We start from the raw sequence: 27,292 nt of genomic DNA, 5'->3' as shown, positions 1-27,292 counted from the left end.
AGGCTCAAGGAGCCAGATGGCCTACTCCTGCTCCTAGTTCTTATGTTCTTAATGCATGGGTGAAGGGCAGAAGGGTTTGGTAAGGAGGGATGAGACCACAGAGAGAGTTGAACAGAAGGGAGAGAATTTATTTATTGATTCAGATAAAGGGGCAAGAAACAGCATCACGGACTACTCACTCAAAAAAGCAAAGTGAAGCTCACATTTGGACAATTAAACAGTGGTTTTAGAAAAGTGCATAAACTTTGAAAGTAACAATGGCCATAGACAATCAGAAAGTTCAATGGACGGTACTGGCACTTTATATTGGGCTGATAACATGTTTCCAGATACTGCTCTGCATGTCTGTTTTTAGTCTCATGACTCATGCAGATAGAATTGTGTGGGCGAGGGGAGCCTGGCATGTTTCGTTGCTGGGGCAACAGTTAAAATAATATGTCAATAGATTGGAAATGACCAGAAAATTTATAGAGAGTGAGCATTTTTGCACATTATACTATAATTAGCTGAGTCTGTTTGCCTACAAGTTCCCAGACAGTGTCTTTTGTTTTTAGTAAAATGTGGGAAATAGCTCATTATGAAGCAGCAATGTGCCAGGCCAGCTTGAGTGAGACAAATAAAAAGATATTGAGACAGAAAGTGGTATGATTCAATGTTTAAAAACTCAGCAATAGAGCATGATATTTAACCACAGTGTCAATGTGCTGGGTGGGCGGTTGGGGAGAAATTCAGGATTCCAGATTGCAGTCACTCTCCAGGCTTGCTGTACAGTGTGAATCGTTGTCCATGAAGGTCAGAATCAGAAAATGAAACATTTCATTTATTAATTTTCATTTATTAATTATCATTTGAAAGAGTACCACCATTTAGAATAAGATGATCTTTTAGGACATCCACCTACAAAAAGTCACTACATTGGCCAAAGGGAAAATTTTCTCAGTGGTCAACTTGGTCTTGGATCCAGAGCTTGCTTTGATGCAAATCTCTTGCAGGGAAGCTACATGACTTTCCCTGGAGGATCGATGGGTGACACAGATGATGCCATTCATAATGACTTCCATCTGCATGTATGCAATCACTGGAAGTGTTTTGCAAATGCTGGAAGAATGTCACCTTTTTAAAGTACAGATATAAATCAGTGAGAAAAAAAGTTCAACTTTTATGTCTGCCCATGCTATCTTTCCATATACAATCTCTTTCAGGGGCTGGAATTTCCATAGGGGCTCCTGAATCCGACCATCAACTTCAATGTAGGTTAGAAGTGCGCACTGTGTAGGGGTACAGTTACTCAGTGGAATTTTCCCTGGGATAGACAATGAATGGACAGAGGTGATGGCAATGGTTGCCTCATATCTAATTAAGGACACATGAGGGGTTTTAATGGGCCTCTCCAGCTTAAACAGTGCAACATTCTGCAGCGAAGGCTAAGTGAAAGATAGTGTGTCCTTCAAAATGGGTTGCACGGTCTCTGGGAGCATTTTCATGTAGGGAGGCAACAAGGGTCTCCAAGCCTGCCTGGAGCATCTTTTGGACTTTCCAACTATTGCTAGGAACTGCCAACTCGCAGGCAGCGAAACAAGCCCCCACTGCCAGTGAGAAACTGAAGGCAGAGAGACAATCCGAATCAGCCTCCTTTCATTGCGTTATCCTGGTCACCAAGATGGAGCTGTTAGCTGCCCCATGAGGACAGATAGCCCGTACCCGACCCCGACCCCAACCCAAATCCATAAACATGTCCTGACTGAAGAAGTGATAAAACAAGCCTGGGCGGCATGTTGATTGCATTTTGGAATAAAATTAGTTTGAGATGAAATGAAATGAGTTTGACAGTGCAATGTGACCCAGTTATAATCAACTGTGTCACACTTAGTGATATTCATTTTCACCCTAACGGATAGCCATTGCAATCTTAAATAAGAGATAACAAGTTATCGAGCTGGATGAACACCATAGGCCAAGCAGCATCTGAGGAGCAGGAAAGCTGATGTTTCAGGTCTAGACACTTCTTCAGAAATCAGGGAGGGGAAGAGGGTTCTGAAATAAAGGGGAGAGGGTGTGAGGGATGAGTTGCAGGAAATGCAAGAAACGCAGTTGAGGGCGTTTTCGACCACTGTGGAGGAGAAGTTGTGGTCCTTGAAGAATGAGGACATCCCCTCAATAACAACCAAAACAGAACCCCCCTCGTCCTCACGTACCACCCCACCAATCTCCGGATCCAACACATCATCCTCTGACACTTACGCCACCTGCAATCTGACCCCACCACCAAAGACATTTTTCCCTCCCCACCCTTATCTGCTTTCCAGAGGGACCACTTTCTCTGTGACTCCCTTGTCTGCTCCACACTCCCCAATAGCCCCACCATGCCGGGCACTTTTCCCTGCAACCGCCGAAAGTGCTACACCTGCCCCTACACCTCCCCCCACCCTCATCCCAGGCCCCAAGAAGACCTTCATCAAACAGGCGTTCACCTGCACATCTGCTAATGTGGTATACTGCATCCGCTGTTCCCATTGTGGTCTCATCTACATCGGGGAAACCATACGGAGGCTGGGGGGCCACTTTGGGGAACACCAACACTCCATTTGCAGCAAACAACTGCACCTCCCTGTCACGAACCATTTCAACTCCCTCTCCCACTCCTTGGACGACAGTTCCATCCTGGGCCTCCTGCAGTGCCACAACGATGCCACCTGAAAGTTGCAGGAACAGCATCTCATATTTCTCTTGGAAACCCTGCAGCCCAATGGTTTCAATGTGGGCTTCACAAGCCTCAAAATCTCCCCTCCCCCGCCACATCCCAAAACCAGCCCAGCTCGTACATGCCTTCCTAGCCTGTCCTTGCTCCCACCTATCCCCTCCTCCCACCTCAAGTCCCACCCCCATCTCCTAACTACTAACCTCATCCCGCCTCCTTGACCTGTCCATCCTCCCTGGACTGACCTATCCCCTCCCTAACTCCCCACCTACTTTCACCTTTACTGGCTCCAACCCCGCCTCTTTGATCTGTCTGTCTCCTCTCCACGTATCTTCTCCTTTATCCATCTTCTATCCACCTCTCCCTCTCTTCCTACATATGTCAGAACCTCCTTCCCCTCCCACATTTCTGAAGAAGGGTCTAGACCCAAAACATCAGCTTTCCTGCTCCTCTGATGCTGCTTAGACTGCAGTGTTCATCCAGCTCTACACCTTGTCATCTCAGGTTCTCCAGCATTGGCAGTTCCTACCATCTCCATTGCAATCTTAACCCAACCCGAAATCAATAGGAAATAAAAATCAGGCAATGCATAGTTGATCTAATACTATTAGTTTCCTGTCGGGTGGATTAGTTTAAAATGGTCTGAAATGTTGGAATGTCACTCCCTTTCTTTTGCCGGAAGAATTGCTTTTGACAAGTTTTGAGTTGCTCCATTTTATGAAATGTTGTAAATATTAATTCCTTGATGTACATAGGGCTGAGCTAATGCTTTAATTGTCTAATTGTAAAAGCATGAGTAGAAGCTTGTGGAAAATCTAATTATCAGAAATTGGGGCAATCACACACAGGCCCTCTGTCTCTTTGTGAATACCAGCTCCGTTAGGCTCCCATTCTGGACACTCCCACTGTACCTCGCTCTCCAACATTCCATATTTAACTTCTCAGATTTCTTTTCTAGGTCCAAGTATTTTTCTTTTACATTTCTTTTGCATGTTTCCTGCAGCACTCGCCCTTCTCGCAGCTGCAAAGGAGAGATGGCACTGTGCCTGGCACTGAACCCACACTCTAGTTAGATGGCAGGAGTCTGAAAGTGCTCCTGCTCTCAGGACATAATCCTCACTGTTGCGTGAGTGTCCATGTCATCGCCTAGTTTGCCAGTAACAAAGCTCTCCCAAAAGGCTCGGGATTCAGTCTGAGTTGATCCTGAACTCCAAGCTTGTACCTACTGTGTCGCATCCCATAATCCTTTAGGGTGAGATCTCCTCTTTCTCACTGAGAGCAGTTTTTGCAAACTCACCAGACTCAGAAATTCTTGGTATCAAGCTATTTTCCTGAGAAATACCATAAATCATAGCATATAGGTCAAAACAGCATATAAGTTAACCATATTTTCCCAGCCTCGAAGATCTTGCTCTCGCCTATCCTGAGTGTACGTCTGATGACCCATCCAACCTTTCAGCCATGACACCTTATTTGTCAGCCTCAATGTTTCATCCCACAAATGTATACTTTACTTATTGATGCCTTGCAACAGGAGAAAAGCACAGTAAATGCTCACTTAAGAGGCTACTCCCACATCCCACGACTAAATTTGAAAGAAAAGGGTCCAGCCAGTGTTATGGGCTGCGTTGCAACAATGTCTGGAAGTTTCAACACACCCTTTTTTTGCTTCAGAAGCTGATGACATTTCAAAATGGTGTCTTCTCATACCAATGCTGGGAGGTCACTTTTGTACTTTCCACATTGTAGGAATTCAATGACTCCTTCCATTAGTAGAGGGGTCAATAACCAGAGGACATGGATTTACAGTAGAAGGTTATGATGAGAGTTGAAGAGAATATTTTTCATTCAGAGGGTGGTGGGAGTCTGAAACGCATTGCCTCACTGCGAAGCCTCTTCCAGGGATGCCTAACCTGAAGAAGTTACCCTCCTCCCTCTGGACCAGCCTCAAAGAGCAGTTGAGTCAAAAACTTGCATAACATTTAAGCTACATTCAAATACATTGTCATAGTCTCCAGGGCTATGGGCCAAAAGCTGGAAGATGGGATTACTGTACTATAGCCAGAACTTTGTTGACCAGTATGGCTACAACGGGCTGAATGTCTTCCTTCTGTGCTGTAAAAATTTATCAGTCTAAATAGCTATCTTCTCTCCGAGCTAGACATACAAGAAAGATAAGCATAAAAGTTACTCCTGAGATGCTGCTGGGCCTGCTGTGTTCATCCAGCCTCACATTTTATTATCTTGGAATCTCCAGCATCTGCAGTTCCCATTATCTCTAAGCATAAAAGTTACCCCGGTTTCCTGACCAGCACTTATCAGCCATCATTGATAGAATAGATGATTTGTGTGTTTATCTCATTTTTGTTTACAAGGTTTCTCTGTGAGTAAATTGCACGTTGCTGCTAACAGCAACAACTGAACACTTTGAAAATGATTTCATTGGTAGAACAATACTTTTGGATATTCAGAAATTTTGAAAGGTAAATCCAGATCATATAATCTGCCCTTAATCCTGACTCAATCAACGTTTAAGGAAGTGGGGCAGAGCAGTGCAGTGAAGGTAACTTGGGCCCTGCCAGGGCCCCCTGGGTGATGAGTTGTAAATGGGCTCATTCTCCATCTGCTTTGTTGGAGCAGCAGGATGTTTAAAAATGCACATTGGAATCCTTTATGGCCATAGGAGCTTGATTGAAACTTTAAAATGCAAACCAGCAATAGAACGAGAAACAATTGTTAGCCCATGCACGCAACCACCCCCACCCCCAACACTTTCCAGAATTTGCTTCCTCCCTAACCTCCCAGTTCACACAGAATCGGATCCAGTCATTTCCCATTCGGCTACAACTGCTGCGCTCCACTAAGGGCTCTGTGCTTTCCAGCTGTATTTAGATGGCACATCCCTCACCTTCCTGGACCTCTCAAGTCTCCATCTCAGGCAACCAGCTTGTAACTGATGTCCATTTCAAGCCCACCGACTCCCACAGCTACCTAGAATACACCTCCTCCCACCCACCCTCCTGCAAAAATTCCATCCCCTATTCCCAATTCCTCCGCCTCCGCCGCATCTGCTCCCACGATAAGACATTCCACTCCCGCACATCCCAGATGTCCAAGTTCTTTAAGGACCGCAACTTTCCCCCCACAGTGATCGAGAACGCCCTTGACCGCGTCTCCCGTATTTCCCGCAACACATCCCTCACACCCCGCCCCCGCCACAACCGCCCTAAGAGGACCCCCTCGTTCTCACACACCACCCTACCAACCTCCGGATACAACGCATCATCCTCCGACACTTCCGCCATTTACAATCCGACCCCACCACCCAAGACATTTTTCCATCCCCTCCCCTGTCTGCTTTCCGGAGAGACCACTCTCTCCGTGACTCCCTTGTTCGCTCCACACTGCCCTCCAACCCCACTACACCTGGCACCTTCCCCTGCAACCGCAGGAAATGCTACACTTGTCCCCACACCTCCTCCCTCACCCCCATCCCAGGCCCCAAGATGACATTCCACATTAAGCAGAGGTTCACCTGCACATCTGCCAATGTGGTATACTGCATCCACTATAGCCGGTGCGGCTTCCTCTACATTGGGGAAACCAAGCGGAGGCTTGGGGACCGCTTTGCAGAACACCTCCGCTCAGTTCGCAACAAACAACTGCACCTCCCAGTCGCAAACCATTTCCACTCCCCCTCCCATTCTCTAGATGACATGTCCATCATGGGCCTCCTGCACTGCCACAATGATGCCACCCGAAGGTTGCAGGAACAGCAACTCATATTCCGCCTGGGAACCCTGCAGCCATATGGTATCAATGTGGACTTCACCAGTTTCAAAATCTCCCCTTCCCCTACTGCATCCCTAATCCAGCCTAGTTCGTCCCCTCCCCCCACTGCACCACACAACCAGCCCAGCTCTTCCCCCCCACCCACTGCATCCCAAAACCAGTCCAACCTGTCTCTGCCTCCCTAACCGGTTCTTCCTCTCACCCATCCCTTCCTCCCACCCCAAGCCGCACCCCCAGCTACCTACTAACCTCATCCCACCTCCTTGACCTGTCTGTCTTCCCTGGACTGACCTATCCCCTCCCTACCTCCCCACCTATACTCTCTCCACCTATCTTCTTTACTCTCCATCTTCGGTCCGCCTCCCCCTCTCTCCCTATTTATTCCAGTTCCCTCTCCCCATCCCCCTCTCTGATGAAGGGTCTAGGCCCGAAACGTCAGCTTTTGTGCTCCTGAGATGCTGCTTGGCCTGCTGTGTTCATCCAGCCTCACATTTTATTATCTTGGAATTCTCCAGCATCTGCAGTTCCCATTATCTCTCTCTTTAGATGGACACCAATGCTTTTCATTTTCTCACCTACCCTTTTGCTCCAGATGTAAGATAAAGTATCATAAAATCATGTCTAGACTCATGTGAGTGAACATTATTAAACATAATTATATACAAGGAATGGTAAGGGAGGACAGCAACATGCTTTCATATGGGCTCAATGGTTAGCACTGCTGCCTCATAGCACCAAGAAGCTGGGTTCAATTTCTCCTCAGGTGACTGTGTGGTGTTTGTCCCCGTGTCTGTGTGGGTTCCCTTCAGGTCCTCTGGTTTCCTCCCACAGTCCAAAGATGTGCAGGCTAGGCAGATCGGCCATGCCAGATTACCCATAGTGCCCAGGGATGTGTAGATTAGGTGGGTTTGGGAATGGGTCTGGTTGGGATTCTCTGAGGTTCAGTATGGACTTGTTGGGCCAAAGGACCTGTTTCCACACTGAAAGGATTCTATGCATCTTTAGGACACTGACAGACTCAGGCTCCATTCCAAATGATCTGATGTAACTATGACACTGCTCCTTTTACACATGTTCTGCAGCTATTCTTAGTGTAAAGGTAGACATAACCCTTTCCTCTACACCTCCAGTTTCATGAGCTCCACTTGCTGAGTCCAGAGACCATCAACACTCTTTATGTTTCAAATTAACCTTTATCTATGGAATTGTTGGATAGTAAATTCAAGGCAGTTCCCTGATGAGGTGGACTTGAAAAGCTCCCTTCTAAAAGTTTTAAGCCAGGCTAAATAAAAGTTGGTGAGGGAGCAGAAACACAATGCTTTTGGCTATGGTCATTCATTTTAATTCTCAGGGAATGAGTTTTCACATCTGGAAAATACCCAGGTATCAGTAGTCACAAGAGCTTGATTTAGGGCCAAATCCACCATCTCCCTTACTGACGGATTTGCCAAAGGACCCTGAAAAGATATCTGTCAATGTGAAGAGAGCTGCTTGTTTTGGATGTGACTCATTTCACTAAGATTTTCCAAACAAACAGAAGAAACATGTTTCCTGCAGTGACACACACCTTCCCATCACTTCCAATGATGAGCAAAATATTTTCCAGAGATTTTCTGCAACTTCTGGCAAGAACAGAGCTGTTCTGCTTCTTCAAGACATGTAGCTACAATAGCTCTAAGTATTTTGAGAATTGATTTTGATTTGTTGTTTGCTACTTTGTTCCATTTCTTTGTCTTTCTATTCATAGTCTCCCTGCTCAGGGCACCAACCCATTGCTAAAAAGGCAACTTGCTCCCAGTCTGCAACCAAGTAAATGTGAACTGCTGGAAGTGGTCGGCATTGATAACTTCTGCCTTGGAGTGATCGCAGCTTCAAAACTGGACCTTCCAACTCCACAAACTGATGTTGCCCCACTCCTGGGCCCAGCATCTTGATTTCCTAAACACCAACAGTTAGAATTCTAGTGGCAATTTCTCTTTTCAAGAAGTACATTCAGGTCCAATCAACAATGATTCCCAATTGAATGCATCTTGCATGCAAGAGGAGTTGTTGCCCACAGACAACAGCCAATCCCAGTCAGGAACTTAGGAGAATTATCACCAACAGAGAGTGGTTGCCACCCTCAAGGAGACAAACACAGATGCATTTAATGGATGCTGGATCAGTACATGAGGGAGAACAGAAGGGAAAATACATTGATAAAAGTGAAATAAACAAAGGTTCATTGAGACCTACTTAAGATCTGTCGGAACAAAGAGCCTGTAACCATGCTATAAATTCACAGTAAAATGCCACGTAGGCAGTTGTTTCATTGCAAGCACGATAATGAGTTAATTTAACTTTAGTTAATTCAATTCAGAGCTGGAAAATCCCTTTCATCAACTTTCCTGTGAGCTTGGCAAGGCTACAAAGAAAATCTTAGAATCTCAAAGCTCGCAAGAAGAATTAAGGTGTACCCTCCTCCTCCATTCCCCTTTTTTTATTTGGACCTTTGTAGTCACAGCTTCTATACAGCTTCATGACTAGGATTCCCCACTCACACTCCCAGGGCCATATACAGTTCTTTCAAGATATACTTTCTAAAGTTCAAACAACAGTTTCTGTCTTAGTTTTAAGTTTAATTATCAATTTATAGTTTTCAACAGTGTGGAACAGTTTGGCTTTTTAAAAAGAAGCAAGTGTTGGCTTTCCACCTCTGCTATGTTTGCCACCATGAAAACTGAAGTTTTAAAACGTGCTTTTAATTTATTTAAAATGCACCCAATTGGACAGAATCAAAATCTGACACATGATCACTTTCAGAAGAAGGGTTTTAGCCCAAAACATCAACTTTCCTGCTCCTCTGATGCTGCTTGGCCTGCTGTGTTCATTCAGCTCTACACCTTGTTATATCACATGATATCAGTACGTATTTTGTGTCTGACGCACAGAAATCTTTAAAACGGAGTATGAGTTGTGGGCGTTCAGTTTTATCATCTCATATTGCTTGACCTCCTTTCAAACAATGATTTAACCTGCACACGCAGTTTATCTAAGTATCCACACTTGTGAATTACTTAATTACTTCTGGAAATGCAGGCAGTGATCTTGAAACTGAATTAAAATGAAAGAAGTTCTTGTATTTATATGGCATTTTTAACAATCAGTTTTAAAGTCTTTTAAAGCTGAAGAAGTACTTTTTGAAGCATAGTCATTGCTGCAATGTAGGGAATGCAGTAACCAATTTGCACAGAACATATTCCCATAAGTAGCAATGTTATAACAACCTGATGATCTGTTTCCTGATGTTGATTTAAGGATAGATAATGGCTAGGACACAATAGCAACATTCTGAAGAAGGGTCTAGACCCGAAACGTCAGCTTTCCTTCCTGCTCCTCTGGTACTGCTTGGCCTGCTGTGTTCATCCAGCTCTACACCTTGTTATCTCTTATTCTCTTTTTTCTGTAGTGCCATTGGGTCTTTCACATCCAGCCGAGCAGCCAGGCAGGGCTGTGGTTTCACATCTGATCAGAAGGAATAGCACCTCTGACAATGCAACACTCCCTCAGTGTGGCACTGGATTGTCAGGTGTGATTTTTCTTCTCAGGAGTAGTACTTGTAAACAGAACTTTTGTGATTCAGAAGCAAAGAGTGCTGCGAACTCACCACAGCATCACACATTGTTACATCAAAGTTAAGTGGCATTTCAAATCCCCATGTTCATTGCACCATTATAATTGCTAATGAAACATCGTCACAACAGAACAGTTTGTCAGTCACATATCTATCTCAGCTTAAAATTCTGTCATGATAATGAAAAACTAAAACTGACTGCTGAAGTGAAAACATCCAAAACATACAAGGGGTTAAATCATTCTGATGTTAGATCATAAATCCACCTGAATCTGTCTCGCTAAGAGTTTTTACTTTTATTTTTTAGTTTTAGAATTTTAGAATTTTTTTATCATTTGTTCTCACATGAGGATTACATTCAGTACTTAGTTACTGTCACCAGAGGGCACACATGAGCTGTGTAAATTCATTCGTCACTTATCGGAACAACATCAGTTTAGACAAGACTCCACAATTATCAATATTTTGAATGAGAGCAATTTAAAAGTTTCTATCTTGTTTTTAATTCCCTTCAAAATCACATCTGCAAAAATGAGCAAAGAGATGAGAAAACTGCTTTCAGGAGGACAGTGGCTGCAGTTCAACTCTCATCTGGGTACTTACCTATTCAATGCTTTTTAATGTTGAGTGTAAACAGACAATCCCAACTACATAGTATCAGCATTAAGCATTAACTAGGCAAAGTTAAAGGGTGCTCCTCAATGATTGGTTAATATATGAACCACAGCATTGTGCAGCTGGCCAGATAATTCTGATCGGTTTGCTGCAAGTTAGATTCCACAGATACTTGCCATTGATTAGAGTATAATGTGCAGACTTTATCAAATTAAAAATTGCAAGATAAATGAAGAAAACTAGATTTTTTTCATAAGTGTTTGAATCCTGCATGTGAAAGCTGTGGCTCTTACAGAGACGCCCCCATTACTTAGTAAATCCCATGTGAATATGTCAGGCTTTCAAGTGAAAGACGTTTAGCCAGCATCTTAGTCCTGGCTCTTCTCTAGAAACTTTCACCATTGCTAGGAGATTGGCCATCCTCAGCCATCAGTTTACTGTCACCCTCGATGCAATGGCATAACACAGAAACCTAACATCAGTGCGTCCAACGGAGCCACCAACAGTGAGCTTCACATCAACCCCTACAAAGAAGACAAGGGAAAACCCACTGGAGTTAGTGAGTGAGGTGCCTCTCCACTAAAGTTAGTCATGTTTGTGTGCAATCCAATGGCCCACTGAAGAAAGGGTATGCCTGGGAGACTGGTTGCAGAGAAGTAACTGGATCTGCAATTTCCTGACCTGTAGACTACAATCAGTAAGGATAGATGACAATGCCTCCGCCACAGTTATCCTCAACACCGATGCCCTACAACGTTACGTACTCAGCCCCTCACTATTCTCCTTACACACTCACAACTGTGTGGCTGAATTCAGCTCTACCTCCGTTTAGAAATTTGCTGATGACATCACCGTCGTGGGTCAGGTCTCAAACAACAGTAGCAAGACAGAGTACAGGAAGGAGACAGCTAGGTTAGTGGCATGGTGTAAAGACAATAATCTTTCCCTCACTATCAGCAAAATGAAGCAGCTGGTAATTGACTTCAGGAAGTGGAATGGAGGACAGGTGTCTGTCTGTATCAATGGTGCTCAAGTGGAGGTGACTGAGAACTTCAAGTTCCTAAGAGTAAAGATCACGAATCAACCCTCAGTTAGCTGGGTGTGCATATAATCATTCAAACTGTACCTTTCCGTTCTCTTGTTCACTTCTGGTGGTGGCAGATCCTGGGATAGCAGTGACAAAACCCCTACTTGGTTGATTTTGGGATGAAGGTTGAATTAATGCTCTTTCGTCCATTATCCCCTTCCCTCCCCCCACTTCAGGGATCAGTTCGTTCTTCAAGTTAAGAAAAAGTTGCTGCATTTTTTTGAAAGTGCATCTTCCCCTTAAAGCAGGCTCCATCTTGCACCATCACAGCTTCTGTTGCTCCTTTTCAATGGCACTAGGCTCCCTCACTGATGGAGGTCAGGGTGAATATCTTAGTGATGGACTACAGATACTGACACCTAAAGTGTCATCATGAGTGGGATTCCCAAACTGACCAACTTCACTGCATAATTAGGATAATCCAGCCATTAGATTATTGTGATACTCCAGGCGACACATTGCTGGATTAAAAAATGGCCATTTTGGTTCCCATGAATGACGGTTTTCTCAGAACAGGTTCTGGGCTTCCTCCCACTTAGGTGAAACTTAACATGGCAATTTTAAAACTGTGTGCCTGGCAACAGTTTAGCGAGTTGATTTAGCTCTTGTGCCACCAAGTTTGTTGATTGGGTAAAATAAGTAACAGTACAGCACAACAGTTTATCCTGTGATAACACAGTGTGGAGCTGGAGGAACACAGCAGGCCGGGCAGCATCAGAGGAGCAGGAAAGCTGACATTTTGGGTTGGGATGCTGCCCGACCTGCTGTGTCCCTCCAGCTCCACACTGTGTTATCTCAGGCTCCAGCATCGGCAGTTCTTGCTATCTCTGAGTGAGTTTATCACTGCGTGTTGATACTCTGACACATTTTGATTGCACTCTGATATGGGCAGGATTTTCCCTTCTACAGTCATGCTGTCACTGGCAGTAAATCTGTTCTCGCCTCCTCTGGGGAAACTCCCAGTGGACATTTCTTTGTAAATGTGCTTTTAACGATTTTTGATCATTAAGATTTATTTGAAAGTTTGAGCAATTGTTTAATTTTGCAAGGCAGATGAAGTATCTATAGGCTGCTGTGACCAGCATCAATCGTAAATCTAGTTTGTAACGTGAAACTTATTGTCACATTGTGCTGAGAGAGAGTTATCCGTGCATAGACCACTGTTGCTCATCTCTGAGAGTTGAAGCAGATCAGACGTCACCAAGAAACAGAGATTTTGGTTCATGGTTTTACCTTCAGCGGGGAATCTTAAAAGAAAGGGCAAAATAAGCATTTGCAATCGTCCTTTTCAGATTGTTGAATACTACAAGGTACATCTAAATGCAGCATTGTAGAGTAACAAAGGGAGGAATTTTCCTATGAAGTTGGAGATGGGCTTGGAGGAGAAAGGACCCGGAAAAGTTGAAAAAACCTCTTCAGGCCGGTGTGCGACAAGATGGTCCAAGCCGCTTGAAAGTTACAGCCGAACTGATGCCGACATTGTGGAAAGCATTTTGACTGGGAAATGTAAAGTTTCTAAGTTCATTGTGACTAAGACCATTGTTGAATGGCAGAGTTTGAACTACCACAGTGAGAGTGGCCTTTGTTAAATAAGTTCAGGATGCGGACTAAAAGGTTATTGTTCAAAAACCTAAATAGTAAACCAATATTAGAAGTGATATGGGGAATCAATCGTACCAACAGCTTAGATGAGTAATCTCTCTAAATCCTACCAAGGACACAACCTCTCCAAACATCCATCACCATGACAACTCCATGAGATCACATCTGGAAGCCTGTGACTGCTGCAAGACGGGCTCAAGCACAGAGAAAATGGTTCTAATGCCTGAAAAGTTTCAGACTTCAGAAGATACAGTTCATAATAACCAGATTAAACAGACTGAAGCACTCCAAAATGCAAGCGAATAAAGCTCACATCATCAATTTGTGCAGCACTGGATAAATGTTAATCAGGATATTAGGAGAGTTCTAGATAACAAAGTGTGGAGCTGGATGAACTTAGCAGGCCAAGCAGCATCTTAGGAGCACAAAAGCTGACATTTTGGGCCTAGACCCTTGATCAGAAAAGGGGGATGGGGAGAGGATTCTGAAATAAATAGGGAGAGAGGGGGAGGCAGACCGAAGATGGATAGAGGAGAAATAGGTGGAGAGGAAAGTATAGGTGGGGAGGTAGGGAGGGGATAGGTCAGATCGGGGAGGACGGACAGGTCAAGGGGACGGGATGAGGTTAGTAGGTAGGAAATGGAGGTGCGGCTTGAGGTGGGAGGAGGGGATAGGTGGGAGTAAGAACAGATTAGGCAGGCGGGGATGAGCTGGGCTTCCCAGCCTGACTAACCTGTTCTTCCTCTCACCTATTCCCTCCTCCCACCTCAAGCCGCACCTCCATTTCCTACCTACTAACCTCATCCCGCCCCCTTGACCTGTCTGTCCTCCCCGATCTGACCTATCCCCTCCCTACCTCCCCACCTATACTCTCCTCTCCACCTATTTCTCCTCTATCCATCTTCGGTCTGCCTCCCCCTCTCTCCCTATTTATTTCAAAATCCTCTCCCCATCCCCCTTTTCTGATCAAGGATCTAGGCCCAAAATGTCAGCTTTTGTGCTCCTATGATGCCACTTAGCCTGCTGTGTTCATCCAGCTCCACACTTTGTTATCTCTCTTTCTCCACCATCGACAGTTCTCATTATCTCTATTAGGAGAGTTCTGCTTTCTTCGTCTGAACATTGTCATGGAATTTTCTAGCTCCTGAGAGGACAAAGAGGATCTCAGTATAGCATTACACCTGAAAGCTAACCCCTCCCTCGTACGACACTCAGGTTGTCAGCCCAGACCATCTGCTCAAGTTTCTAGAATGGCCCTTGAACATAACCGTCCTGAGTCAGTTGTGAGACCATCAAAGCCAACACACATAGACTAATTTCCCTCAGTGTTCCCAGTGACGATCAGTCCTCATCCGTCATTGGCTGAAGTCTTATTCTCTATTTGATCCAGCAGCAAAATGAGCCATGCTCAAAAAAACCCTCCCAGAGGGAAACACCAGTGAAAACGACAAATGACACATTTTGGTCAGATTCATCTTGTATACTTCAAAATGAAGGGTCAGTATGACCAGTACCTTTGTTTCCAAGTAGAACTGTTCTTTGTATTGATTTTCCCCTGGGGCTGTGTGTTGATCCTTGGATTAAATAATAAATGCTTCCCCAGAGATCATCTTGTTTGCTGATTTGTTGATGCCAGTTGATGCCAGTGTTGTAGCTGTGCTGGAATACATTTAAGGGTGACGACACTAGCTCTGGGACACAAGTCTTCAGCACTATGCTGAGGATGATGTCGAGAGACAGAATTTCCGCTGTGACCAATGGCCACGGCTCCACTTAATATCACATGGAATCATTAGAATTGTTCAAAGACTAGTTTTTGTGATGCACAGGACCTCAAAAAGAGGCCAAGATGGATCATCTGTGTAGCACATCTAGCTAACGGTAGTTGCAAAAACATTAGCCTTGCAATCAGATATTAGGGTTCTTCTGTCATTAATAATAGTCATGGAATAAAGACTTGTCTCTTTTGTCTTATTATTATCTACTGCCATTCATCACTGAGATGTGCCGGGACTTTGATCTGTGTTGTTGATTGTAGGATTTGCTCTTAGCCCTGTTTCTGTTGTTGCCAGTGTTTAAATATTTTTTAAAAAATCCTGTGTTGTAATTTCATTCAGTCACCACAGTATTTTTATTTATGCCTCCTGCTTCACCTGGCACGCTATCTACATTCCTCATTGAACCAGAGTAAAGCCCATGTTTCATTTTAATGAGAGATTGGAGGATATATCAGGCTGTGAGGTGACACTAGATCAGTCCTGAATTTATTCCCAATGGTGTGGTGATAGTAATGGAGAGAATTATTCAGGATGAAGAATGAACTTTGTCTCCACAAAGATTGGCTGGTTTTCCCAATGCTGACATGGCCATGCCTCTGCGGCAGATTAATTGGTGAGAATAAGTTCAAGTATGTCTTCCCCTATGTTGTTTATCTCTCCCCCTGCTGTCTGAAATCTTCTACAAGACGTGGCCAATAAGACTGTAAGATTTAAGAGCAGAATTAGGCTATTTGGACCATTGAGTCTGCTGTGCCATTCAATCGTGGCTGATATGTTTCTCAGATCCATTCTTCTGCCTTCTCCCCATAACTTTGATCTCCTAACTAATTACAAACCTGTCTATTTAAATCTCCCAACTCCTCAGTCACAAACCACTTCCATAATATGAATGGCTGTCATATCTTGCCCATTCTACATCCAATGAGGGACCTGGTATCCGGTCCATTCATTCCCTCCTGTATGCCGTGACAGTAAGAATAAAAGCAAAAGGGACACTGGACTAGAGAGCACAACACTAAATATCACAATTTATCAGGCCCTGTCTTGTTAATAGTTATTAGGATCCCAGCTACTAGTGAAAAACCAATGAGCTAATTTGAGTGATATATAATCAAATACTGTAAATGAATACCTTTTGTAGGATTTTTGTCAATGAAACTGACCCTGTTTGCTATAATATGGTATTTTGTATATTTCAGGATGAAACACCAATGCCTGCAAAACTGAGCCTGAGCAAATCTGTGAAGGAACACATGAAAGCACCAGAAGGAAGTGAAGAAGGAAGAGAGCTTGTGGTCAATGAGAACCACCCTGAAGGTGAAGCAATCTCACTTTCCTCCGATGAAGAGGTGGAACTCGAAGTCATTGAAGAGGAGACAACCGCAGTCCGCCTGAAAAGAAGCAGCATGAAGCGTGTGGATGATTTCAAGAAGGCTTTCTCCAAAGAGTCAATGGAAAAAGCTAAGCAAAGGACAAGGGATAACCTACAGAAGACCAAGCTGAAAACCAAGGTGAATATGGAGAAAACCAAACAAGCAACAAGGGAAAATCTGCAGAAGACGAAGCACAACTTTGAAAAGAAAATGAACAAGCTTGGCAACAAGATTGTAACTCAAGAAAGGAGAGAGAAGCTGAGGGACTCAAGAGCAAGACTGAAGAAGTCCTTTACGCCAGATCATCAGAAAACAGCGAGGTGTCGGACAACCGTCTACAGAATTCCACCATTTACATTTTGGGTTAAGAAGATGAGAGATGGAGATGTGGTGGTCCAAGAGGTGGAGATGATGGAAGGCCAGGGAGAGGAACACATGATAGAAAATGAAGACAATACTGAGCTCCTTATTGAAGAAATCCCTGAGGAATCACTGGAGGAAGACAGAGATTCAGAGGAGACCGAACTTCTACTGATTCAGAAAAGAGGAATTGAGTAATGACTGTATTTAGTGGATGTGAAGTCATGTGATTCTTGCTCGTTGGCTAAAGCAAATGAATCGAAGTTGAGGAGTGAGAAGTTTCGGGAATAGTTGATTGTTAAAGAATGGGTAAATTAAGAAATGGTTGTTATGCAAACTGGTAATCTTAGTCTTGGTTCCAGCAACTCATGACCAGCAAGCATTGCTTTGATTAAATAAAGCATGCTGTGTCTTCTTCCCTGGTAAAATACTGAACAGAATTCAATGTTTAAATCATTGCAGTTTGAAGAAACAGCCTTCTAAATATATACTTATGCCTTTTTAATATGAAATTATGAGCAAATTAAGTAATAGTTCAACGTGAAGGGGATCCATGTTGTTTTCACCGTAATAAACATATTTTTAAAAATTGACGCTTGCTTTCCGATCTGATATGAAAAATTACAATCTTGAGAATGCTAATAGGTTGTATTTTGGGGGAGAAGCTTGTACATAATGAAAATTTTTAAAGGTAAAGACATTTTTTGAACTATTATGAAGATTAATGGAAGTCATTATCAACCAGAGTGTATTTTCTTTTGGAATTCATAATCTTATTTTATTAATTAATTACTTTTCCCAAGAAACATTAGACATGATATTGGGCTGGCCAACTCTATCAAACAACAAGAAACCTAACTGCAGCAATATTAGTAAAGCTTAGTGAAAAGTGAGATGTTATTTGCCTTCGTTTCCAGTTGGAGACAAATATCATTAGATCTGGAACACTGTCATCCGGAACTAGATTATCAAGCAGGAATGCAGAATAAAATGTAGATCGATAGTCTTTCTAAAGTAAGTTTATAGTACATTAGCTTGTGGTAACAGCTGAAAGTGTTGAACAAATAGACAAAACAGGCCAGGCTGTTAAGAGCTAAATTAACCTTGTTATAAGCCAGGAATAGATTTGGCACATTAGGATGTAAAAAGAAGGCCAGAGAATGGGGAACGATTCAGAAGATTATTATGCATCATATTATTTTGGCAATAGAACTTCTTAAAAGTACAACAAAATGTTGCTCTTGCCAACAAGTGAGAATGACATCTTGTATGGCATCATTGCTTTTTGTCTATATAAAATGAAACATGTTCTGCATTCATCACATAGCTGGCGTATCAATTACATGGCCTATCTTACCTTTGCAGTCTTGTTTAATTTGCTTTTATACACAGTAACCATAGTAATAGGCAGAGGTGTAGCACATTGCATGTCACTGTCATTAAAACTGCATCACTCATATAGTAAGTTCATTTAGAATTTATATACATTATGACATCAATTTCCCATTAGCAGCTACTCAAAAGTCATAGAAAATAGTTGATGCTTTGTGGAAGTAACCTTTTGATTGCTGCAAAGGAGATTTTGCACCATAGCCAAATGCCTTTAAACATATTCCTTTAGTCTATAATTTTACAGTGTTTAGTCATACACTACTGTTTTTAAACTGCATTCAGAAATATACAAGGCTATTTTGCATTTATCTAAAATCTATTAAAAATCTTATATCTACACATACCATTACCTTTTTGCTATTATAAATTCATCTGTGTATATTTGTACTGAAAATACCAGCTATGAACCTGTCCTGGTGCAATGACATCTTCCCACCACTATAAGCTTCGTGGTAACATCGTTAGAGACTTGTCATCACAGCACAACCACTTCTTGTCAGCAGTACCCATTATAAATGTAGACAGAGCAAGTTTTAACAAAAATATAAAACTAAGCACAAAATAAATAACTTCAAAATGACAACTGAATTACAACTATACTCTGTTATTCAACCACCAGCTTCCCATTGATACTGCTTCCCATAACAGGGTACAAGAAATGCTCAGTCTTGACTGATCATGTGTAACACCCTAACTAAGGTTTTCCAAAACAAAATTAGAAGCAAATCGTAAGTGGTTATTTAGCCTTGAAATTATACTGTACAATAGCTACAAATGAAAACTTAATGTATTTCATATGAAATTCTGTCATTTGCTAATATAATTAGTTCATTTGTTTTTAAGTCATTGGTTATTTTCTCTGCTCAACTAACAGACAAAGAAATTTCACACAAATTTGTAAAATTCTTAAAGACAATACAGTGCCATATAACTTCAAAGTTGATATTTCAAATGTTTATTTAGTTTGGATTCCATAAACAGACTTATGCTGGTATTGCATGGTATTTGGAAGTAGACAGTTCCAGTATTTTGCAATTATATATTTTGTGACTTGTAAATAATTAACATGTTGCAAGCACTATATTTGAAAAATGCACAAAAATGTATCTAATATTTAAATGCTTTCTGCCTGCTGGAAACAGTGTAACATCATAACTTGTAAGGAATTGGAAAAGGCCATTAGGGCTAATGTGCCTGACCTAAATAAATGTCAAACAGACTCAGCTCTCACCATAGATAGCAAGGTGTGGAGCTGGATGAACACAGCAAGCCAAGCAGCATCTTAGGAGCAGGAAAGCTGACGTTTCAGGCCTAGACCCCGAAATGTCAGCTTTCCTGCTCCTAAGATACTGCTTGGCCTGCTGTGTTCATCCTGCTCTACATCTTGTAATCTCGGATTCTCCAGCATCTGCAGTTCCTACTATCTCCATCACAGCTCTCACCATATATCACAATCCCACCAACCCCTTCCCCCCACCCTCAACCTTTCCAAAAGCATACCGAAATGTCTATTTGTTGCATTTATACTGTCAGTTTCAATGGTCTTTACTATTCCACAATATACCTCCTGTTGACCATTTTTCTGTCACTGCACATCTCGGATAATCAGTGATGCTCCAATGTGCTTTGATATCTCTTTGCATCTTATAATTTCTTGTTTAAATTAGGTTATATTTATGGATATATGATTTGATTTTATTTCAATGCAGTTTTGTCCAAATGCAAAGCAAGTAATAGCTGTCCCATGCTTGTAGTAAGTACTTTTCAGCAAAATCCAAATTTTCAAAGTGTACATTTCCACCAAGAGTCAATATCAGTCTGAATGCAAACCAATAAATGGATAACATGTATTGGTAAAATTTATGACTGTATCTTGGAGATCAGCATGAAGCAAGAAAACAGATAACATGTAATATCTGTATGAAAGAAGCGTACAGAAAAACAGAATTGATATTTAGCTTATAACTTTTTCAATACAACAGCAGTGTTTATGAATATACACTTCACAGCAGATTTTAAATCTTTGCCTTCTATATATTGTGTTTTTAATGTGGGCAAATGCTTAACAATTCATAATAAAAACAATCTCATATACAAGAAGTCATCGTGTGTGGACCTGTATTACTTCTTTGTGTCAAGCTGTTTAGAGTAATATGACCATTACTTTCCCACAGGGTGAGATGAAAGAACAACCATGTATTCTGTAATGTTATTCCTTTCTTCTTTCCTGGATTTGACAACTTTTTACCTAATATGCTCCCATTTTGTCTCTTTCACCCCCATTCAGTCACACTGGGATGCATTTAAACATTTTCCAGTTCCCACATGCTCTGAAGCAGCCAGAATTTTTGACAAACACCTGGAATTTCATCAAACATCCACACTCACTCACATGTTACTTGAAGCTTGTATTGGTGGAATCTGAACAACCTAACTAACAGTCATCTGTGAAATTGCTGTTAGAGAGCTTGTGACTCTTTATCATGTTGCCTAAAAATAATTGTGTGGACAAATTAACACTGAGCTACCAAAATATTTTGAAGGCTTGTAAATGCATTGGAAATAGTTCAGAGGAAGTCTACTGGACTGATCATTGGAGTGAGTGAGATAACAAGGTGTAGAGCTGGATGAACGCAGCAGGCCAAGCAATATCAAAACAGCAGGAAAGCTGATGTTTCGGGTCTAGACCCTTCTTCAGAACTTCATTTCTGAAGAAGGGTCTAGATTCAAAACATCAGTTTTCCTGCTCCTCTGATGCTGCTTGGCCTGTTGTGTTCATCCAGCTCCACACCTTGTTATCTCAGATTCTCCAGTATCAGCAGTTCCTACTCTCTCTCTCTCTCTCTCTCTCTCTCTTTCGGAATGAGTGAGTTGGCTTATGGGATTAGATTGAACATATTGGGCTTGTTTCCCTTGGAGATGAGAAGAGTGAGTAGTGATTTGATCAAAGTGTAACACCCTGAATACTTTTGACATGGTGGACATGAAAAGGATATTTCCTCTTGTAAGTAAGTAAGTCCAGACTAGGGAGCCCTGTATTAAAATTAAGTTTCACCATTAGAGAAGAGAAGCATTTACACTCGGAGTGCAGCTTTGGAACTGACTGCCTCAGAAGGCAGTGGAGTTAGGATCACTGAGTATGTTTAGGTCAGAAATTGTTAAATTCTTGTTAGGCAGGAGAATAAAGGGTAAGATGGGAACATGGAATGTGAAACATAAACAATCAATTATGAACAACCAAGAATGGTAGACCAGAGTCAAGGGGCTAAATTGCCTGCATCTGTTCCTATTTTGCATGTTCATGTGAATTTCATGCTTTCCCTGACTGGCTTCACCATGCAGAAAAATCTGAGAGGTGCAGGTTACTCGACTGTGGATAAGGTTAAAATGGCAGGCAGTACTACACGTATCTACTTTTACAATGTGGCTATCAGAATTGACTGTGCTAAAGTTTACATACTAAAATACTTCGTTATGGCAACTCTGGTACAGAAGTGAAGGTTGCAAAGCTTATGGCAAGCGCAGGCACCAAGCATTTTATCAAGATGTGAAACAGAATGGATCCCCGATCCTGCTGAAATCCTGATCTGCTGTTCGGAGGCACTGACAAGAAAGTTGACTCTTTCCAGCAAGTTGGAGGCGAAATGAAAAGGAACATAATCACCCAGTCAGTTTCTCATCCCTCACACTGCCCACAGACATTACTGGCAGAGGTCTCATAACAAACTGTAAAACACATGATGTAACCAGAAAATAAACGGACAAAATAAGAGGAAGCATTGCAAGCTGAAACGCACAATAATTTAAAAAATTAATGCCTTTCTCTAAATTGGGAATTTGAAGTTTGTTTATTATATTTCAATCAATTCGCTATGATATTTATCAGCATACAAATTGTTGAAAACTACAATAAAGAAATCACCGATCACAACTGTCTTAAGCTAAAGATTTTTTAAAATTAATTCATGGAATGTAGGTGTCACTGGCTAGATCAACCTATGTGGCACAGAGGACAGTTAAGGATCAACCATATTCTGAGTCTGGAGGAATGTGTAGGACAGCAGTTACTTCCCTTGAAAACATTTGTGAACCAGATAAGTTTTTCCTCATCAATTCATTCTCATAATTCCAGATTTGTTTTGTTTTAATTATATTCAAATTCCTTCGTCTGCCACAGTGAAATTTGAGCCAACGTCCCCAGAACATTACCTAGGTATCTGGAATATCTGTCAAGCAATTATACCACAAGGCCACTCCTCTTCAGATCTCACATATTCCACTGAGTAATACTATCGGTGTTTTGTCTATTTAATCCAGTGTAATATTTCAGTGGGCTAATGTTTTCCACATGGATAGATAGCATCCATTTAAGGTAAATAATGAATTTTGTGTAACAGCTGCATGATACCAGACAGCACATTTACTCCTCTCAGGAGAAGGGTCCATTACAGCCAACATATGGCTCTAAAACAGAAAGAGTAAAGTTCAACAGAGTATCTGAGGTCAGAGAAACAACTCAACAATGCAATTTTCTAAATTGGAGTCAATTTTTAAAAACGTGAAAAAGTGTTGCTTTTACAATACGCAGAGCTAAAATAATTAATGCTTTGACCATGTGGATGGAAGGATGAGACAATTCTTTTCCCATCCCACTCCTCCACTAATTATAACAACCAAATGCGACCAAAGTGGTGATTTGGACAATCATACAGTTATCTGCTATAGCAATAGAAAAAAAAACAGGTTTCTTTTGTGACCAAATAATATGGAGTTTACTACAAATTGTCAAACCTATCACCTTGTGTTTACAACTGCCTACTGTCTTCTTTTGCACAAACTGATAATGACAAAAAAGGAATTAATTAATCATGATGAGTTTACATTCCTTTCTCCTCAGATCAGCAGGGAGCCTCCTTGGAGAAAAGAAGTAACTCCCTTGATTAGCAACAGGAACGGTTCCAGTCCATTGGTATAGTTACACCGGAATTAGAAGCCTAAAGGTGAATACAACACCTGGAAAGTACATACCAAAGTGACTGGAATGAAGTCAGCCTCACAGATGATGATTTCCCCGAATGAGGCTGTTAACCTGCTCCAATCAGGGAGCCCTGGCTAATAGATATAAACAAGAGTGTCAGGGGTTCTGTTCACTCTAGGAGCCAGCTCTGTACCAGCTGGGTTAGCATCAGGTACAATACAGCTGTAAATAAAGAGTAACTTGGTCAAGGGATATTGCTTTTGTGGAGTCATTTCCCATGCTACAAAGGATAAGCAGGGCACAAATATAGCTCAATATAATAGTAGGAACAGAAGTAAGCCTATATCATGGGGGAAGCCATCTCAAGCCTGTTCCTCCAATCAACGGACAATTGTTATTAGGGACTGTGTTTCAATTCCAATAATTTTGGAAATGTAAATTTCTAAATCAGCACAGGGAAAGTAACAATTTGTAGGAGAGGAGATGGAATTGATTCTGAATAAAGGCAATGTATTTCTATTTTCCACTAATTGCCAATTTATAGTCAAAGCACAAGAGCAAGATGCAAGCAAACGGACATAACTCAGGTTGAAATTAATAAAGTAACATAAAAGTATAAAGTTAAGTAACAGCAGGGCAGCTTGGCCAAGCAGAATACCCATGTTGTGGCTCATGGGGAGCTGGGGATACTTCATGTGACCTAGACAAGCCCATGAACAGAAAGCTTTGCCAGCTGAACAATCTTGAGCTCTGGGTTTCGGGTTTTCCACAGCAACTAGAGTCACAGTTGTATATCCACGAGGCAGTGAACTATGTGGATAGTACGTGCAGAATGTTGTCACTCCACAAGTTAAGAGAAAGCAAGCAGATAAGGGGAATGGATGATTGTCAGGTAGACCAAGAGAAATAGAGTGCAAGACTACACCTCCACACTGGGGCTAGACCTCCACACTGAGATGAGACTTCCATGCTGGGACTGACCTACATATTGACACTGGACCTTCATGCTGGGACCAGACCCTCACTCCAGGAATAGACCTCGATGCTAGGAGTAGACTTCCACACTGAGACAAGACCTCCACACTAGAACTAGACTCCATATACTGGGACTAGATCTCCATGTTGGGACCAGACCTTCATGTTGAGACGTGACTTCTGTGCTGGGACTAGATCTCCATGCTGAGACGAGACCTCCACACTGGGACCGGGCCTCCATGCCAGGATTAGACCTCCACACTGGGAATGGGCCTCCACGCAGAGACAAGACCTCCATACTGGGACCAGGCCTCCACGCTAGGATTAGATGCCCACACCGGGACTAAGCCTCCATGTTGAGATGAGATCTCAATGCTGGAACTAAACCCCTATGTTGGGACCAGAACTCCATGTGAGGACTAGACCTTCACAGTGGGGTTATCCCTCTATATTGGGACCAAAGCTTCATGCTGGGACCAGACCTCCATGCTGGAAGTAGACCTCCACACTGGGAATAGACTTCCACAGTGGGACTAGAACTCCATGTTGGGACCAGAACTTCATGCTGGACCAGACCTGCATGCTGGGACCAGACCACCTTGCTGAGAGTGAGCCTCCACAGTGGGACTAGACCTTCATTTTGGGATCAGACCTCCATGATGGGACCAGACTTCCATACTGGGACTAGACCTCCATGCTGGGCCAATGGAAGACTCAAAAGCTACCTCCAAAGACAAGATGAGAACTCTATACCTGTAGAGTTAAAGGCACAAAATTCCTCATGGAATTATGATGTTGAGACAACAACAGAAGCCTGGCTTAAAGAGTAAAAGTCTCTGTGTTAAATATTCCTGACTACAAGATGTTCAGAACAAATAAATTAAAATATTTTGTGCAGATATCACGGGGGACTTTAAATACCTATATGTGGACTGAATAGTAGGAGTGCACAGAGCAGCGAGGCACATATGTTCCTAGATGGTATACAGGAGAATATCCTAGACTAACACCAAAGGACACATTGCTATGTCTGATTCTTGAGAATGCAGTGGGCCAAGTAGACCCAGTGAGGAAGCATATAGGGAACAGTGATCATTGTATCATTATCATTAAGATGATGGTGAAACAATGACATTGATCAAACCAGAATTAGAATATTTGACTGGCAGAAAGATGCCTTCAATGGAGCTCAGCCAGATAGAACATAACCGCAGTTAGGGGGAAAACAGTAGCTGAGCTATGAATTATCTTCATAGAGAAGATGGATCAGACATGGTTAAAGTATATTCCATCAAAAGGGTAAGGCATAGCAAAGAAATCCAGAACTGTGTGGATCACAAAGCAGATAGAAAGTAAGTTAAAGAAGGAAATCTGCGCTTATGATAGATGCCAGGTAGCAAATACAGTTGAGAACCAGGATGATTACAGAGGATCAAGAGGTTGGGTGAAAAAGTATAGTGGTTCAAATGAGGGCCAGGTGGATCTCAGTGAGTATGAGATCCCTGATTGAGGTTGTTAACCTGGGCCAATCAGGGAGGCCTGGCTGACAGAAGTCTCAGCATCTTCTCAGTCCAGGGACAGGCTGTGAACTAGCTGGTCAGAGCCATTGTGCTATGTTCAAGTAAATAAATGGTGACTTGCTGATGGGACGCTGACCTCTGTGGAGTTATTTCAGAAAGCAAATAAGAAAAGCAGGTGAGTTATGAAAAAAGAACAAGAGCAAAAGCTCAAAGTCTTCTATAAGCAATTCAACAATACAAGGAGAGGTAGGGTTGATTAGGAGACAAAAAGGGAATACACAGAGAGAGACAAGGCACATGGCTGGAACGTTGAATGAATATTTTGTATCTGTATTTATCTATGAGATACACATTGTCCAGGCCATGATGGCAGAGGAACTCAATCACTAGAGTGGTTCAAAATTCATAAAGAGGTATTGAATAAGTAGTTGGTGCTTAAACTTGACAAAGCACAGGGACTGGATGCATCACATCCAAGGATATTGAAGGATGTGTGCAGGGAAATTACAGAGGCACTGGTAATTATCTTGCAACCTTTCCTGGGTTCAGAGATATACAGGATGAGTGGAAAATTACAAAAAATTTGCCCTTATTCAAAAAAGCTCGTAAAGATCAGCCTAACAATTTCAGATCAGTCAATGGTGGGGTAGCTCCTTAAAACAATTATTTCAGATAGAATTAATTGTCGCAGAGAAAAATGTAGATTAATTTGGAAGTCATTTGATGCGTTTGTTAATGGAAAAGTTCATTTAAATGGCGAGTCGTTTTTGAAGAGGTAACAAAGTGTTGATGAGAACAAAGCTGTTGGTGTGATGTATGTGGATTTCCAAAAGGCATTTAATACAATGCCACACAAAAGGCTAGTTCTCCAGAGGTTGGTATTGGGACATTTGCTTTTCCTGATTAATGAGCTAGATCATCAAATCCCTACAATCTGGAAGCAGGCCATTTGGCCTATTGAGTCCACACTGAACACTGACCCCATCCCTGTAATCCTGAATTTCTGATGGCTAATCTGTCCAATACGAGCAAATGTGGCAAGGCCAATCCACCTAACTTGCATATCTTTGGGAGGAAACCCATAAGACACTGGGAGAATATGCAAACTCCACATAGACAGTCACCTGAGGGTGGAATCAAACCAGGGGCCCTGGCAGTGAGCAATAACAATGCTAACCACTGTGCCACTCTTTGCTCCGTCTACACCATGAGCTAATATTGCCATTGCTCCTTCTAGAAGATCTTGGCATGTTGGGGAAAATTTCATAATTCATAGCAGCACAAAAGCTGAAAGATTTTAAACTGTGAGGAGGAAAGTGTAGAACTTCAAAAGGACATCGACAAGTTGGCGAAGTAAACAAATCAGGGGTAAATGCAGGGGCAACATGAACTGATACATTTTTGTCTGAAGAAGCAATTCAGTGTTTAGAGAAAGGGTACTATCGTAAAGTTCACAGGAACAGGTGTAAATGTGCTTAAGTCTTTAAAAATGCTGGGTTAGATGGACAG

General features: G+C 42.2%; 1 protein-coding gene across 1 annotated transcript in view; it reads left to right on the top strand.

Annotated features, from left to right (window-relative positions):
* LOC125466379 (caveolae-associated protein 1-like) overlaps nucleotides 1–20,410 on the top strand; it is a 62,876-nt gene extending 42,466 nt beyond the window's left edge. The window contains exon 2 of the mRNA XM_048560802.2: nucleotides 16,385–20,410. Coding sequence (XP_048416759.1) covers nucleotides 16,385–17,116 — 732 coding nt within the window. The 3' untranslated portion in view covers nucleotides 17,117–20,410. The remainder of the gene's footprint in view (nucleotides 1–16,384) is intronic.
* The last annotated feature ends 6,882 nt before the right edge of the window (nucleotides 20,411–27,292 follow it).

This window comes from Stegostoma tigrinum, chromosome 31 (genome assembly GCF_030684315.1).
Source record: "Stegostoma tigrinum isolate sSteTig4 chromosome 31, sSteTig4.hap1, whole genome shotgun sequence".
Classification (NCBI taxonomy): domain Eukaryota; kingdom Metazoa; phylum Chordata; class Chondrichthyes; order Orectolobiformes; family Stegostomatidae; genus Stegostoma; species Stegostoma tigrinum.
The sequence above is the reverse complement of the archived record's forward strand: the minus strand, read 5'-3'. Positions and strand labels throughout refer to the sequence as shown.